The sequence below is a fragment of the Microcebus murinus genome, chromosome 25 (assembly GCF_040939455.1).
Source record: "Microcebus murinus isolate Inina chromosome 25, M.murinus_Inina_mat1.0, whole genome shotgun sequence".
NCBI lineage: Eukaryota > Metazoa > Chordata > Mammalia > Primates > Cheirogaleidae > Microcebus > Microcebus murinus.
In genome coordinates this window covers 8,440,468-8,457,064 of record NC_134128.1, presented here as the reverse complement: position 1 = coordinate 8,457,064, position 16,597 = coordinate 8,440,468, and the positions used below count along the sequence as shown (strand labels likewise).

General features: G+C 42.5%; 2 protein-coding genes across 6 annotated transcripts; both read left to right on the top strand.

Annotated features, from left to right (window-relative positions):
• Nucleotides 1-1,611: 1,611 nt before the first annotated feature.
• COMMD3 (COMM domain containing 3) lies at nt 1,612-5,564 on the top strand. Its single transcript, XM_012767319.3, has 8 exons — nt 1,612-1,808; nt 3,159-3,270; nt 3,376-3,439; nt 3,542-3,576; nt 3,931-3,991; nt 4,085-4,141; nt 4,235-4,294; nt 5,192-5,564. Exons 1-8 carry the CDS (start codon nt 1,670-1,672, stop codon nt 5,249-5,251), a joined length of 588 nt encoding a protein of 195 aa, XP_012622773.1. The 5' UTR covers nt 1,612-1,669; the 3' UTR covers nt 5,252-5,564.
• An 892-nt stretch (nt 5,565-6,456) lies between these two features.
• BMI1 (BMI1 proto-oncogene, polycomb ring finger) lies at nt 6,457-16,597 on the top strand. Of its 5 annotated transcripts, XM_075997675.1 has the most exons (11): nt 6,730-6,881; nt 11,582-11,712; nt 12,049-12,145; nt 12,735-12,790; nt 12,885-12,935; nt 13,115-13,223; nt 13,302-13,347; nt 13,735-13,833; nt 14,164-14,244; nt 14,335-14,473; nt 14,556-14,649. In XM_075997675.1, the coding sequence occupies exons 2-11, from the start codon at nt 11,601-11,603 to the stop codon at nt 14,561-14,563; spliced, it is 798 nt and encodes a 265-aa protein (XP_075853790.1). In that variant the 5' UTR covers nt 6,730-6,881; nt 11,582-11,600; the 3' UTR covers nt 14,564-14,649. The 5 variants fall into 5 exon arrangements, with proteins under 5 accessions (XP_020139674.1, XP_075853790.1, XP_012622770.1 ...); XM_020284085.2 differs by having other exon boundaries at nt 6,457-6,881; nt 14,335-16,597; XM_012767316.3 differs by lacking the exon at nt 6,730-6,881 and adding an exon at nt 7,107-7,312 and having other exon boundaries at nt 14,335-16,597.

Here is a 16,597-nt window from a genome sequence, read left to right as displayed (position 1 = left end):
GTATTAGAGGATTAATCTATGTTATGCTAGGTCATAAACTATGTGTAATAGACATATGGGTTTGGGTGTTGTTAATATTGTTGAACATTTATACAACTCTGCCCTGTAAAATATTCCCTATGTAAATCAGATATATTAATTTTTTTAACTGATATTTTACTACTGTTGAGAAACAAATCAAAAAGAAAATGAGAGATGGGAAGAGAAGATGAACATGATTAATAGGTGTTTGTTTCATAAAGACCCTAGGGAGACTTTTAAATCCTTTATTGCTACTATATTCTCACTGAGTGAAGAGGCAGTGCACGTGCCTTTCAAAGCTTTCAAAGGAGTACTGAGTAGAATTACCCAACCTGTTACTGATGCTAAATTAGTCCATTCTCATACTGTTGTGAAATGAAATATTCTTTATATAGTGATACAAGGTTAAATGTTGACTATATTCATTAAGGTTTTTTTTTCAAGTAGGCACCTAAATTATGCCAAAGAAAACAATGTTTCACGTTGAGTCTAACTTTGCAAATAATTGCTCCTGAAGACTGAAACAGCTTTCTTGTTTCATAATCCTTCCCTCCACCCTTGAAGAACTATGCATTTTTTACTTTTCAAATTTTTTCATCAAAAATGCCTATTCTACTTTGCTTCACTCTTTTTTTTTTTTTTTTTTTTTTTTTTAAGAATCACTCTTGTTTTCTAAACCAACTTCGTAGAAATAGAGGTGAAGTTAAACTTTATACAGTGTTTGAATCTTTAAAGTTATGGGCATCCAAAACATTAATTTACCTTTAATAAAAATCTTGCCAGTTCTAACTATACTAAGGTAAATATATTTATTAAGATCGTATTGAGTAAGCAAAACTGGACTCATAGATGTAATGAGTATAGTAGCACAAAATTTGTTTCGCAGTTTGCTTTTGAAAGGTATTTATCTGCAGCGGCGGTAAAATTGTCAATAGTCCTGTCAAATACGTTCATGAATAATTTATTAATTCCCCAAATGTTGAAATACATTATGTGCACACACGCGCTGTAGGTATATATGTATACACACACACACCCCCATGCAGGAAGGAATCTATTGTCGTATTCCAGAAATGACAAAGAAAAAGTAAAAATAGGCAAGAATTATATAATTAGATGTCTTACAGTCTCATTCATAAAAGGGCAGTGCTGTGAGGTTAAGCTGGTGAGTTTTTTTTTTAAAAAAAACCCACAAAAACAAACAAAAACCAGTTGCCTCAGACCGGAGCTTCCCGCAGGATTCCGCGCTGGGCGAGGAGCGGGAGGGCGCGGCCGGCGGGGCGGGGGCGGGCTCCCCCACCGGCGCCACCTCCCCGGGGTCTCGCGGGGACCCGGGCCAGGGTCCGTCCGCGGCGAGCCGCCAGGGCTGCACGACGCGCCCGGCGAGTCCCCCAAGCGCCCCGGGCCGCCCCTCGGGCCCAGCTCGGCGCTCCCGCGGCCTGCGCGGAGGAGGGACGGGCTGGCGGGGGCGGCGGCGGGGGCGCGGGGCCGGGCGCGGGGCCGGCGGGGAGGCCGGCGGGGAGGCCCCGGGCGGGGAGGCCGCGCGGCCGGCCCGGCCGGCCCGAGCCGAGCGCGCGCGCGGCCGCATCAGCTGAGCGCGCGGCGCGTGTCACGTGGTGCGCGTGTCGAAGGTCACGGCGCGCTCACAATGGAGCTCTCGGAGTATGTGCAGAAAGGCTTCCAGATGCTGGCCGATCCCGGCGCCTTCGACTCCAACGCCTTCACGCTTCTCCTCCGGGCGGCTTTCCAGAGCCTGCTGGACGCCCAGGCGGACGAGGCCGTGTTAGGTAAGCCGCTCGGCTCGGAGCTGGATCGGCCGGGGTGGAGGGGCGCCGGAGAAGAGGAGCCAGCCCGAGCCAGAGGGCGAAAGCCCCGGGAAGAGGAAGTCTCCGGGCTCTGCCCTTCGCTCCGGACGGAGTGTGGGGACGTGGCTCTGCCAGGACCCAGAGCAGACCCTGAGCATTGTTCTGTCCCCACTTGGCACCTGCACATAGCCAGCCACACGTTCCTGGCCTGCTTTCCCTCCCAGCCTCTTTGTTCCTTTGTAAAGCCCGTGTGCAAGTCTTGTTTGTGGCCTAAACAGCTACGGTTTTTAGGCTTGTCTGAGGCTGCGGCTGTTTTGACACTTGGACTTCATCTGGGAAGCTCCCTGCAATTCGGACTTCCAGGGCGAGGCTGGCAAAGGTTTAAAAGGGTCTGTTTCCGAAGTAATTAGTAGGTCAAATAGCGTTGACATTTTTCAACTTAGAGAGTACCTCAAGTTCCTATGAGCACCCCAACACTCTAGTTCTGTATGCTTTACACAGGTTCTACGCCTAGAACCTTAAAATATGATGCACAATACTTTGTTCCGCACCAGTTACCAGGAGACGAGTCTCTTTTAAGTGGTCTGGTCAGTAATTGCGGAGTGTAGTGTCAGTATAGATTGAAGGCATATTTTTAAATAGGTCATTTTAAAATAAATTTCTTAAATATAAATATCCCAACAATTCAAATTTGTGTGTGTTTTGTAGTTTCATGAACTAAACACTTGTACAAAAAGTATGAAAGTGGAAGTTCTTCAAACGAAAATAGTAACCACCACCTGGGTTAATCTCAAAAAAAAAAAAGGATGGCTGTCAAAACCTGAAAATACTGATATAATTGTGGAATTTATATTTTATATTCTGAATTAATGTCCTTCTTTCCATCCCCTTGATGTATTAATGTCCATGGAGCCAGTTACTCAAAATTCATGATTTTTTAGAGTGAAAGTTTATTCATTCCAAAATTTACACCATGTAAAATATTTATCTTTTTGTTTTTTCCTTTGAATTTATTCCACCCAGTGTTAGAATACCCCTTGTACTGTTTTTTTCTTTGGGGCGATAATGTTTTTTTAAAAATAGCAAAAATAAGAAGGCAAGATAAAAAAAGTTAATTGAAACCAGATAACAGATTTATTGATGTTTTGTTTTTATTGTTTTGCAATTGACCTTGTAGCTCATGTCATTTACTTGTAATTGACAGTCCTTATAGTTGAATTATTTTTGTTACCTTGTTTGTAGGATTTTTATACCCAAATTAAATTTCCTTTTATAAACATGACTATAAAGAATTTATTATCACAGGCATTACTGGTAATTAATTTATTTTAGATCACCCAGACTTGAAACAGATCGACCCAGTGGTTTTAAAACATTGTCATACAGCAGCTGCAACTTACATACTGGAGGCAGGAAAGCACAGAGCTGACAAATCAACTTTAAGGTAGGGGATTTATTTAAATACCCATTTACTTTCAAGTACTACCTTTATGATTTCAATTTCAGTTTTAAAAATGGAAACTAAACTTTGGCCTTTTTTTTTCTATAGCACCTATCTAGAAGACTGTAAATTTGACAAAGAGCGAATAGACCTGTTTTGCACGGAATATCAGGTTACTTACTTTAAAATTTTAAATTAACAATTACTATTTTTCTTCTCTGTTTGCAAAGATTTTTTGTTTTGTTTTGTTTCTGTCTTTCTTTTTCCTCCCCAGAATAATAAGAATTCCCTAGAAAGCCTACTGGGAAGGTAGGTACTGTATAAGGTGTCAAGCTGAGGCACTTTTCACTTGCAGGTATGAATGGAAAGTGCTGGCATGAAACAAAACAGGGCAAAAAAGCCAGGGATCTTGACCCAAAGAAAAGGGGGCAAAGGGCAAGTCAAACAATTGAAGTTAAGCTAATGTTTTTAAAGATAAAGTTTATTGAGATAATTTTTTAATGCTTTAACTATTCAGAACTTGAAAATAAGTTTAACAATTTTTTAAAATCAGAATGGATTAAAATGGGGTGAGGGTAGAAAATAGACATCATTCTTAGTAAATATAAATACTGAAAGTTTTTTTGTAGCTATTATGTACAAAATGAACATTGTATCTTTCAGTATAGGCAGATCTCTCCCTCATATAACTGATGTTTCCTGGCGGTTGGAATATCAGATAAAGGTAAAGTTTAACAAACTTCTCAAGGGGGATTTAGGGAACTTTAAAAATAAATGGAGTTAAAGGCTGATATATGTATGTATTGTGTTGTTTTAGACCAATCAACTTCATAAGATGTACAGACCTGCATATTTGGTGACCTTAAATGTAGAGGTATTTATAGATAAAGCCCTGTCTAAAAATGAAATGTGTAATGAAATTTGAAATTTCCTTGATTTAAATAAAGAGCAATTTTTTCTTCCCTAGAATGATGATTCCCGAACCTACCCAGAGATTAGTTTTAGTTGCAACATGGAACAATTACAGGTACAGTATTAGGATCTATAAATATGCCCATCTTTTTATAAATGTTTAATTGAGAATTTTGCTCTTGGAAAGTTCAAAAGAAAATAATTATCTGTCAGCAGATAATCAAGGTTGGTTAAGGATTTAATGGGAAGGGGGCTTCACAAGTAATATTTTAACATAGGCTTCACTTTTGAAATTAAGATATTACTAATAGAAAATTGGTCTATATTTGTTGCTCCTCAGATTAAAATAAGCTTTTGAAGTGTAGTGTTTAGTGTAAATTTCTTCTATTCATGATGAGTTTGATCCAAAAGGATAAAGCAAAATTAAGAGTATGGCTTTGAAAATGTCTTTGCTTTTAGAAATTGAATTAAACTTTCAAAATTGGATTTTTATAAGGGGAGAAGTATACATAAAACTCTAAAACTTTATATTGCCAATGTAAGACTAGATAAATTCAAAACTACATTGATTAATGGATATGAAAACGAATTTATTTCTTACCACTTGAAAAAATGAATATCATTACTGGAAATTTAGAGGAAGCTCAATTTTTCAAAGGCATCTCATCTCCTACAGAGTTGTTTTAACGTACCATTAATCAAACTTTAAATTTTTAGAAAATGTGTATACAGCATAACCTTTGTTAGATAACTTAAGAAGTTGTAGTTATACCTTCTCCGTTAAGAGGATTCTGTTAGAAATCAGGTTTCCATCGGAAGGCAAATAGCCCATTGGAAGATAGGCTATTTTAGAGGAACCGCTTCTTTTGACCGAAAGTGGTTTGTCAAAGGTTGAAATCCTCCTGAGTTTTAAAGTTGTTTGGAACGTGTCCCTTGACTTTTTTCTTGCATCTTCCTTGAATTTGGATTCTTCTTTCTGCATTTTATACGTGGTATTGTATACGTCTTTTAGGACTTGGTGGGGAAACTTAAAGATGCTTCAAAAAGCCTGGAAAGAGCAACTCAGTTGTAACTTGGGAAAGTTAACGATGCGCCCAGGAGGGTAGAGGAACACCAGAAACGCCTTGCCTTCAGCCGAACCATCGTTTGTGCGAGCTGCATCCTCCGTTCCAGTAGAAAAAAATTTTCCTTTTGAATTTATGCCATTCATCAACTTTGACACTTTTTTTTACACGTGTTGTAAGGGTTAAGAGGGAAATGCTGCCCAAGTATTTGAGTCATCTTTTGTACCTGTGCAATTATCCTATTTTGATCTTTTTCAAGTGTTATGAAAGGAAGCAGACAGCGTTACACTGTGAATAAATAAGGTGTTGTTTGCACAAAAAGAGTGGTGATATTTTGTTTGGATTTGAGTTTGTGTGTTAATTATTACTTTGTGTGAAGAGCTGGCTACGACGAGTGTTAACTTTTAACGACCGCCTTTTCCCCGGATTAAAGTTAAACACAGGGGAAAGGATGCGATCTCCGGGTTCGTCGAAGACCCCAGCTGCGGGTCGGGGCGCGGGCGGGCCGGCCCGTTACCTGCGCGGGAGGCCCGCCCGCAGCCCGCCGCCCGGCGCGGAGCCCCTGCCCGAGCGACCGCTGCCCGCGCGCGCCCCGCCTCGGCCGCCGGCGGGCGGGGAAGGGCCGGCGCGGCCGCGGGAAGGCAGGGGCGGGCGCTGTTGTTTCCGCGAGCCCCGGTCGGGCGCAGGTTCCGCGCCGCGGCGCCGAGTGTGGGCCGCGGCCGTGTGCGCCGCGGGCGGAGGCGGCGGCAGAAAGAAAGAATAACGGGGGCGGGGTGGGCTGCGCGGCGTGCGGGGCCGGAGCGATGCCCGCGCCGAGCAGGGCGGCGCGTGTGGCGCTGTGGAGAAATGTCTCCGCGGCCGCGCCAGCGCCGCCACCGCCGCCGCGCGGCGCAGAGCGAGGGGGAGGGGGCCGGGCGCGCGGCTCGCAGGGGAGGGGGCGGCCACGGGCCCGACTACACCGACACTAATTCCCAGGCCGCCCTTAAGGAATGAGGGGAGCACGTGACCCGGTGGGGGGGCGGCGGGGGGAGGGGGCGGGCGGACTCCGAGCCATTTTGGAGCCGGTGTCAGTTTCCACTCTGCCTTCAGCGGTGCATTTTTTTCCACCCTCCCCTCCCCCTCCTCATCCTTCCTCCCCTCCCCCCGCCTCGCGCACGCACACACACGGCGCCCCCGCCGGCCCGCGCCCCCACGGCAACTATGAAATAATCGTAGTATTAAAGGCAGAGAGCGGGCGAGACAATGGGGATGTTGGCGAGGGAGCCCCGCTCCGGATTAGCAGCGCCGCCCGGCCCCGCAGAATAATACCGCTCGCGCCCCCTCCGCGCGCTCCCTCCCCCGAGCGCCGAGCGGGCGGAGGCGGCGGCGGCCGAGGCGGAGGCGGCGGCGGCGGAGGCCGCGGCGGAGGCGGAGCGGAGGCCGCGGCGCAGGAGGAGGCCGGCGCGAGCAGGAGGCCGCGGCCGGCGCGGCGGGCATGCCTGGCGGCGCGGCGGCCTCGCGCGGTGCCCATTGACAGCGGCGGCTGCAGCTCGCTCCAAGATGGCCGCTTGGCTCGCGTTCATTTTCTGCTGAACGACTTTTAACTTTCATTGTCTTTTCCGCCCGCGTCGATCGCCTCTCGCCGGCTGCTCTTTCCGGGTACGTAGGAGGCCGGGCGCCTCGGGCCGGGGCCGGGGGCCGGCGGGGGCCGCGGGGGCCGGGCCGGCCGCGGGTGGAGGGCGGCCCCCGCCCGCCGCGCCGCGCCGCGCCGCGCCGCGCCGCCGGGAGGGCGCTGACAGCGTGGGCGCCGGGCCCCGCGCCGCCCCGCGCCCGCGCCCGCGCGCCCCCGCCGCCCGCCGGCTCCCGCGGCGCCGGGACCGACCCGCAGCCCGCGCCGCGCCGCGCCGCCGCCGGGCTCGGCGCCGCTCCAGCCGCCGCCCGCCGGCCCGGCCCGCCGCGCCGCGCGCCCCACGCTGGGGCTCCCTTCTCCCCCGCGCGCCCCCCGGCCCCGCGCGACGCACATGGCCCGAGGGCAGCTCTCGCGCCCGCCGCCTCGGCGGCCGCCCGGCCGCGGCGCCCTTTGTTGAGAGGTAGATTTGGATGAGACCGGGACGGGATCCTGAAATCGGGAGCTGCTCGGGTCAAGTGGCTTCCCTCCTCTCCCGAAAAAGGGGCTTTCGAGGGGTTCAAACGTCCAGAGAACGCCCCCATCTTATAGGGACGGGTTGCGCGGAGGGCGGCGATCCCTGCAGGGTGGGTGTTAGCCCGGGGGGAGCCCCGACAAAAATGTTATTAACTTAAGTTGGAGGGACACTTGTGTGAAATTGGATGGCTTGTAAGATGGCGGTTCCCAGTTGTTTCCAAGGTCTCCTGCGTTTGTGTGGAAAATGGTAAAGTTTGCAAGGTGGTGTTGGTGGGGAGCCTTGGATGAGTGCTCTAAACCTTGCTTGGGGCGCGCTCCCTGGGAAGTGGGCATTTCAAATTTGGAGCTTTTTTGGGAGTGAAGATGGTGACTGGATGTTAGTCTTGCTGGAGCTTTCCTTTCTCTCTACTCCTTTTTCCCTCTTTTTCTTTTCTTCTCTCGGAGATACAACTTTGCTGTCAACCTCTGCTGTGGGATGCACTCAGAATCATGACTCAAGTCCACTACGTTTTATAGATTTTGCTAAATGTCAGCATAGGTCATTTGGCAAAGGGATGCTTTGGGAAGGGGGCACTAAAAAGTTGATTGCATATGTTTACGTCGTCATTTAGGCTTGACAGCGATATAGCATGATCTTTTCCCCAGAGATTTACAGTTAATAATTGGAAGTAAACAAGTAGAGAGACTTTGATCATTCCCAATTGCAATAAAAGGATTTAGTGGGCTTAGTGGTCACGGTTCAATATTTGAAAGAGAAGCATGTATTAACCCCTTCTCTTAAAGTAGGCAAAATTCCGAGCATATTTACCCAAATGCAAGTGTAGGTTGCTGGTATGTAGAATGTTTTGAGTAGTTCAACCTATATTTTAGAGGAACCTTAACCCCAAAGTTGTGACACTAAAAACTTGATACTTAAGGATGCAAATTGTTGACAGTATATACCAAGTTATGAAACTATGTATTAGCATTTGAGTTTTGAGTAGACTGACCAGAAATCTGAGGTTGACTTTATGAACAAAATTCTAAATTTTTTATACTTGAGTTCATTCCTATACATCTGTTCCAATGTGCAGGCAGAGGTGTTTGAGATAACCCACCTTTGCAAGTTATACACCTAGTAAGCTTATCTTTAAAGCTATATAAAAGTGACTGTGTATGCATGTGCACAAACACAAGCTTTTGTGAGAAGATTAAGCATTTAATTGCATTTGATAAATCCATCAATTCTAAGTTCTTAGATGTATGTTAATTGCCCAAATAGGCAAAATTCTCCCCAGGAGCCAAGTTAACCCCAACTTTACCCATACTTGTATTGGGCTGTGAGCCCGAACTGAGGTTATGGAGTTCATTTGCATTTCTTAGATTGCAGTAGGCGAGCTGATTGTTAACATTAGAACTTGCTTCTGTTTTCCTTCATTTTGACATTACTGGTGTTAGGCCTCCAACTAAAAACTGACAGCCTCAACTGAGTATTTTATAATGGCAAATTTTAACTGTTGAGTTGTTTTTTGTTTTTTTGTTTTTTACCATTGTATATTTGGTGCATTTTTGCTTGCTAAACTTCCAGTTTCTGAGTTGGGACTTAGACGGTTTTCATTTCTAAGTTGCAAGGGATTGTTTCTCAAATCTTATCTAGCATGTCAAACATTTTGAAAGTCTTCATTAGTTTACTAGGACTTTCAAATGGCATCAAGAGATAAAGAACTGATTTTTATATATGTTACAAAGAGATATGTATTAGCATTATAAATGGTAACAGGACCGTGGCCAAATTCTTCTGAACTGAGGTAGAGGAATTGTGTGAATTAAGGCTTAAGATGAATTTGAAAGAGTTTTGGTCAAGTACATGTGACTTAAATATTCAAAGCCAACCAGTAGATAACCCTCCACTGAGGTTTGATTGTTCTTGGTGTTAATATTTCTGTTTGTGTGGTGTTGGTTTTCTGTAAGGTAGAAGAGAAATAAAGGCAGCTATCTTTATTGGAGCCACTTCATGAGCTTCGAGATCAGTGTCTTTAATGTAATATGCTTTCACAGGCCAACATAAGTATCACCTCTAACTATCTTTCTAGGAAAGATCCTGTGGTTTCACAAGGAGAATTGTCCTTAAGCACCATGAAGGCCTGTCTTTAATCACCAAGTACAATTGGACTGAAATATTACTACTTTTTAGGAACAGTGCTCCACCTACAACTCCTCCGTGACCCCGCTTAGATTTGTGTTAACACCATGTTGACAGTATTCTTCTAAACAAGTAATCCAAAGATAACTAAGGAGTCACACAAGTTTTCTGGTTTGAGTTGCTGGTTGCCACTGTGGTCACATTCATAAGAGAGGCTTTTGTTTTGTTTACCATTTTTTAGTACTCAACTCTTAATTTCAGCCATTGAGGTATGTTGATTGGTATTTCCCTCTTATACATTAAAATTCCTTGAATTAAAACCTCAGATGCATCTTGCTGCAGGTTGCACAAGTTCCTAGATTCCATTCAAGGCAGCTTTGAGAATGTACTTCAGTCAGGTCTAGAAGCTTAGTCTTATTTCATGTTCTGAAATGAATGAAGGGTGGGGGGAGGATAAGAAGTGTATTTTTCAAGAATAGTGCACAAAGTAATTGACTTCCCTGATTGTCGGCTGGTGTATTGTTGCTGACAGTTCCCCACCGTGACTTTTCTGTAATATATGATATCTGTTGGGAATATCATTTCATCGTGTGGGGGTTTGTATAGAAGGTAGGCTGAGAAAATGACATTTGTTTTTCTCTCCTATCATTGCTCAGGGTTGACAAGGTGTTGATTTAGCGTTGGGAATGGGTTGGTCACATGATTCTTTACATATTGTCACTAATGTACCGATTAAAGTAGTTTTGCTTGCCTCTAGCATAGCTTGTTCAAATAAAATGCAGAGGTTTGCCCCCTCCTCCGCCTCTTGTAAAACAGATTTCAGTTTTCAGCCTTTCTAAAACTTTGTATCGCTCATCTAATCTACAAGAGAGCTTCATATTAGAGAAGGAAGCTTTAAAGAGGTTCGGTTCAATAAACATCTCTGCAATTTGAGCCCTGACGGTTTCGGGCTAAGTGCACACTTGGCAATTCTCAAAAGATCCCTTCGTGAAATTTTTGACCTAGTGCTCGCTAACAGGACAGACCGAAGAGTCAAGATCTGAAACCAGCTCTTCGCACCGCGTCGACGTGGAAAGAGGCCCCCAAGAGTGTCCGAAATGGCCGGGAGTGCCGTTTGCATTTTCCTTCTGCTGGCGCCGCCGCAGGCTCCCGGGTCCCCGGGGCTGCCTGCTGGTCCCCGCCGCTCGGGATCCCGGTGCCCAGCGCCGCGGGCCTCGCAGGGCCGCCCCGCCCCCGCGCCGGCGGCGCCCGCACCCCACCCGGCCCCGCCCCCGCGGCGCGCCGGCCCCTCCCCCGCGCCCGCCGCCGCCGCCGCCGCCGGCCGCCCCGCACGGCCGCAGAAGCTCGGGGCTCGGGCCGGGCTCCGCGCGGAGTTGCAGCGGTGGCCGGATGCCAAGTGTAAGTGTAAGTTGCTATGGAAACCCTGACTAGGGCGAGTTCCGAATCCGGAGTGAGACGGAGCCCCGGGCGCCGCCGGATCCGCCCCTCGCATCCCGGCCCCGGGCGTCCGCCGCGCTCAGCTCCAGCCCCAGGCCGACTGGAGGTGCTGCGGCCGCCCGGCACCCAGCTCCGGAAATGCCAGGGATGCAGATAGAGCAGAATTGTTTTCGCTGGGTATCGCGTAAAAACACGCCAGGTTCTGGTTGCTGGAACCGTCCAACACAACAAGAACCCCTAGGACTTTCGTTTGAAGATTCGTAAGGAAGTTTTACAAAAAATTCAGAGACCTGGAACAAGCCCTAGTGGTTGGTAAATATCTGCGGGGACTGTGGCGTTTGCAGCAGCCTTGGGGCTGCTGAGCAGGAGGACAAATGGAAGAAAGAGACCCGAATACGCTCAGCTCCCAGCCCCCACCCCAGACCTTTTCTTCTCCCTCCAGGAATGACCTGAGAGACCAGAAGTAACGCTAGTTGGATCCTTTTTCGCCAATTCGGTAGAACTGATTCAGGTCTGATCTGTGGAAACCGTTGGGGCAGTCCAGCTGTACAGTGTTAAACGAGTTTTATGAACTCAGTGTTTCAGAGTGTACGACTTCCAGGGGATAATCTCAATTCTCATTCTGTGAATTATGGCCAATACTTCTGTGTCTTGCAGGATCTTTTATCAAGCAGAAATGCATCGAACAACCAGAATCAAGATCACTGAGCTAAATCCCCACCTAATGTGTGTGCTTTGTGGAGGGTACTTCATTGATGCCACAACCATAATAGAATGTCTACATTCCTGTAAGTACCGCGCTTTAGCCTTCTTTTGTGTCTTGTGTATTTCACAGTTCCTCCTGACATTTGAAAACTATTAACAATTCCTGCAATTCGTGGGAATGTTGGTACAAAGCGGTGGAGTCATTTGCTTCTCTTGCATATAGTGACTTTTTTGTTAATACGTATTTTATAACAAGCAATGTATGTGTTCTCAGGACATTAATTGAATTAATTTAATTGGAAATACCTTTGGCATTTACCACCTTGCTTCTCTACTAGTTCTCCGTTTCTGACGTTAATTTTAATGCTTTAGCCTCAAATTTCTAAACTTACAAAAACTTTATGTGTTCCTACTTCTAGTCTGTAAAACGTGTATTGTTCGTTACCTGGAGACCAGCAAGTATTGTCCCATTTGTGATGTCCAAGTTCACAAAACCAGACCACTGCTGAATATAAGGTAGGAAATTATTTAAATTCTTTGTTTGCAATTGTTACTGCAGTTGTGTAATGTACTGTAGGCCACCCTCTTTGTTTCTTCACAGGAAATTTACCCCTGAATCCCTAGCTAATGTGTATGTGGCAGGTAGCCCTTTAATTTCCAGCCACACTAATAGTGATCAACTTTAGGCAAAGTTCAGTATTGTTCAAGTGATTTCAAAATTTTGTTTCCCCTGTCATTTAAAAATTGAATTAATTTTCCATTTTGCATTGCTTTATGGACTTCATGACATGCAAGAAGGGCTTCCATTCTTTAAAGGGCTTCCATTCTCACCTTTTATTCTTTATTCATAATTTAGTAACTTGAAAGGCATGCTTCTCTTGACTGAGTGAATGTGAAAAATGTATTAGTGAATATAAAATAAAGTATTTTTTTACTGTTTTAAAAGATATGTTTTACATATACTTATTCTTCTAAATAATTTTTAGCTTTTCATTATAGTTACAGATAGCACCACAATCAATTAAAAAATGAATTGGTAAAAACTTATGAACATTTTTAGTTTTACCATATTTGTTGATAGTTTACTGTTTTAATTCTTTTTCAGGTCAGATAAAACTCTGCAAGATATTGTATACAAATTAGTTCCAGGGCTTTTCAAAAGTGAGTAACTTTCTTAAAAAATGAATTTAAATCGATTATTCATTTCTTTTCCCAGCTATGTCAAATGTTTAAATCTTTTTTTATTCCCCTTCAGATGAAATGAAGAGAAGAAGGGATTTTTATGCAGCTCATCCTTCAGCTGATGGTAAACTTTTTTGGGGGGTGGGTTAGGAGAAGGCATTTTATTTTGAGGGAGAACTATCCAGTAATTACAATTTATTAAAATTGAATTTAATCTAAAGTGCCATTTCCATTCTCCTATACATAAAATATTTTAATTAAATGCTTAATTTTTAAAAATTGAATGTCAAAATGTCTTTTTAGCTGCCAATGGCTCTAATGAAGATAGAGGAGAGGTTGCAGATGAAGATAAGAGAATTATAACTGATGATGAGATAATAAGCTTATCCATTGAATTCTTTGACCAGAACAGGTAAATTATCTACGAAATCTATTTTATGCTAATATGTTTATTAGATACGTTGTTTCATTAATAACTTCTCTTTCTTAGACTGGATCGGAAAGTAAACAAAGATAAAGAGAAATCGAAGGAGGAGGTATGTTCCATGTTAGAGAAAAATACAGAAAAAACATTGTTTGGATTCTAGATTTTATCAGGGGTTATGTTGCCTTAAATAGAAAAAAATTGTCATGTTTGACGTTTAAGAGTTATCTACATGTGATATTTAATAATTAGAATTTATTTTATATATGATTGCTATTCTTGTGTTTTAAATGGTTAGTGTTTAATACTTTGGCATACTTAAAATTTCATTATTAGGAATCATGGTTCATTTAGTATTTATAATGACAGTAAACTCAAGGTGTAGTTAGTTGAGAGGTTAGTCATGTCCAGTTTTGTCATATTCAAGCAATTGAATTGAAACTTATCTGAAACTTAGGAATTGAGGGGAAAAAAATTACTTTTCTAAATGTACTCTTAGGTGAATGATAAAAGATATTTACGATGCCCAGCAGCAATGACTGTGATGCACTTAAGAAAGTTTCTCAGAAGTAAAATGGACATACCTAATACTTTCCAGGTATCTACTTTTATAGTCTTCATGCATTTTATGTATATTTTTTAAATGTAATTTTTGGGGGATTTCAAAAAAACAATAGAAAATATTTAAAGTTACCACTAACATTGAAGTATCTCTTTGGTATGAATTTCTTCTATGCTATGAAAATAAATCCCTTAATAATTTCTAGAAATATTTTTTTCTCATTGGAAGTTTCAAGAAGGAGTCTTTCTTTGTTCAAATGTTTGGAGAATATGCTTCTTAAAGCACTTTTGGATTGTATTTAGATGACAAAAATGTAAATTTACCTTTGTTCTTATGTTACATAATAATTGAAATATCTTTCAATAGATTGATGTCATGTATGAAGAGGAACCTTTAAAGGATTACTATACACTAATGGATATTGCCTACATTTATACCTGGAGAAGGGTAAGTAGCGTATCTATCTACTGTTATATTTTGGTGGTAAACTATATTTAAAGAGTTGAGTGATTTTTTTTTTTCCTTTTAACTTTGTAGAATGGTCCACTTCCTTTGAAATACAGAGTTCGACCTACTTGTAAAAGAATGAAGATCAGTCACCAGAGAGATGGACTGACAAACGCTGGAGAACTGGAAAGTGACTCTGGGAGTGACAAGGCCAACAGCCCAGCAGGAGGTATCCCCTCCACCTCTTCTTGTTTGCCTAGCCCCAGTACTCCAGTGCAGTCTCCTCACCCACAGTTTCCTCACATTTCCAGTACTATGAATGGAACCAGCAACAGCCCCAGCGGTAACCACCAATCTTCCTTTGCCAATAGACCTCGAAAATCATCCGTCAATGGGTCATCAGCAACTTCTTCTGGTTGATACCTGAGACTGTTAAGGAAAAAAATTTTAAACCCCCGATTTATATAGATATCTTCATGCCATTACAGCTTTATAGATGCTAATACATGTGACTATCGTCCAATTTGCTTTCTTTTGTAGTGACATTAAATTTGGCTATAAAAGATGGACTAGATGTGATACTCATGGACGTTAATCGAAAAGAAAGATGGTTGCTATAAAGTATTGGTTTCTGGGAAGGCAGGCAAGATTTTTTTTTTCTGTGTGTTAGGGAAGATGTGAAATGGTTTCTGTAACCATTGTTTGGATTTGGAAGTAATTCTGCATTGGATATAACCATTGGGCCATAGTTTGTTAAACTCAACTAACGCCTACATTACATTCTCCTTGATTGTTCTTGTTATTATGCTGTTTTGTGAACCTGTAGAAAACAAGTGCTTTTTATCTTGACATTCAACAAACGGAAAGAATATGCATAGAATAATGCATTCTATGTAGCCATGTCACTGTGAATAACAATTTCTTGCATATTTAGCCATTTTGATTCCTGTTTGATTTTTACTTCTTTGTTGCTACGCAAAACCGATCAAAGGAAAGTAAACTTCAGTTTTACAATCTGTATGCCTAAAAGCGGGTACTACCGTTTATTTTACTGACTTGTTTAAATGATTCGCTTTTGTAAGAATCAGATGGCATTATGCTTGTTGTACAATGCCATATTGGTATATGACATAACAGGATACAGTATTGTATGATATATTTATAAATACTATAAAGAAAATATTGTGTTTCATGCATTCAGAAATGATTGTTAAAACTCTCCCAACTAGTTCGACCTTTGCAGATACCCATACCCTATGCTGAGTCTTGCTTACCAGCATAGAATATTTTTAATGTGGATATCTAATTCTAAATTCTATTCCATTGGAAGCAATTGGCAAATCATTGCAATACTGACTTTTCTCCAGTAATGTTTACTTTTAAAATTAATTGTTGCAGTAAAGAAAAACTTTTAAGAAATATGGAAATAGTGTCTTAATTTTCCATTGGTTATGATGGAATTAATGTATTTTTAAAATGCATACTGATCACTGTAATTCTAAAACAAATTTTTAAATAAACCAGCAAATTGCTGGAAGAAGGCATTTTATCTAAAGTTATTTTAATATGTGGCATAGTTGTAATCTCAAATTTACAAGTGCTTTTATCATTAACAATGGAATATGCCTTCTCTGTAATGTCTGGAAATAGAAGCAAATTATGATGAGCTTCTACAGGTTTTTTTAAATGGAGCCAACCAAGCATGTTGAATTTATAATATGAATAACCCCAATTTTCAGTTTGTGTTTTGCTTTGGTCGAACTTGGTGTATGTTCATCACCCATCAGTTATTTGTAAGGGTGTTTATTCTATATGAATATTGTTTCATGTTTGTATGGGAAAATTGTAGCTAAACATTTCATTGTCCCCAGTCTGCAAAAGAAGCACAATTCTATTGCTTTGTCTTGCTTATAGTCATTAAATCATTACTTTTACATATATTGCTGTTATTTCTGCTTTCTTTAAAGATACAGTAAAGGTTGTTTTATGAAGCCACAAAATACATATATTTTTATTTTGACCTAAATTTGTACAGTCCCATTGTAAGTGTTGTTTCTAATTATAGATGTAAAATGAAATTTCATTTGTAATTGGAAAAATCCAATAAAAAGGATATTCATTTAGAAAACAGCTAAGATCTTTAATAAAAATTTGATATGAAAAGCACAATGTGCAGAAGTTTTGGAAACCCTATAGTGGATTACAACAGGTAAAAGCTAAAGAGAATACATTGCTGTCTTATAGTGATGTTGCTAAGAAGTACATGCTTTGTTGTGTAATTGCTTGAAAGCCCATTGAAAGATGTATCTGTTTATTTACAATCTTTGAAGTAAAAGTTACCAATGTTTGCCAA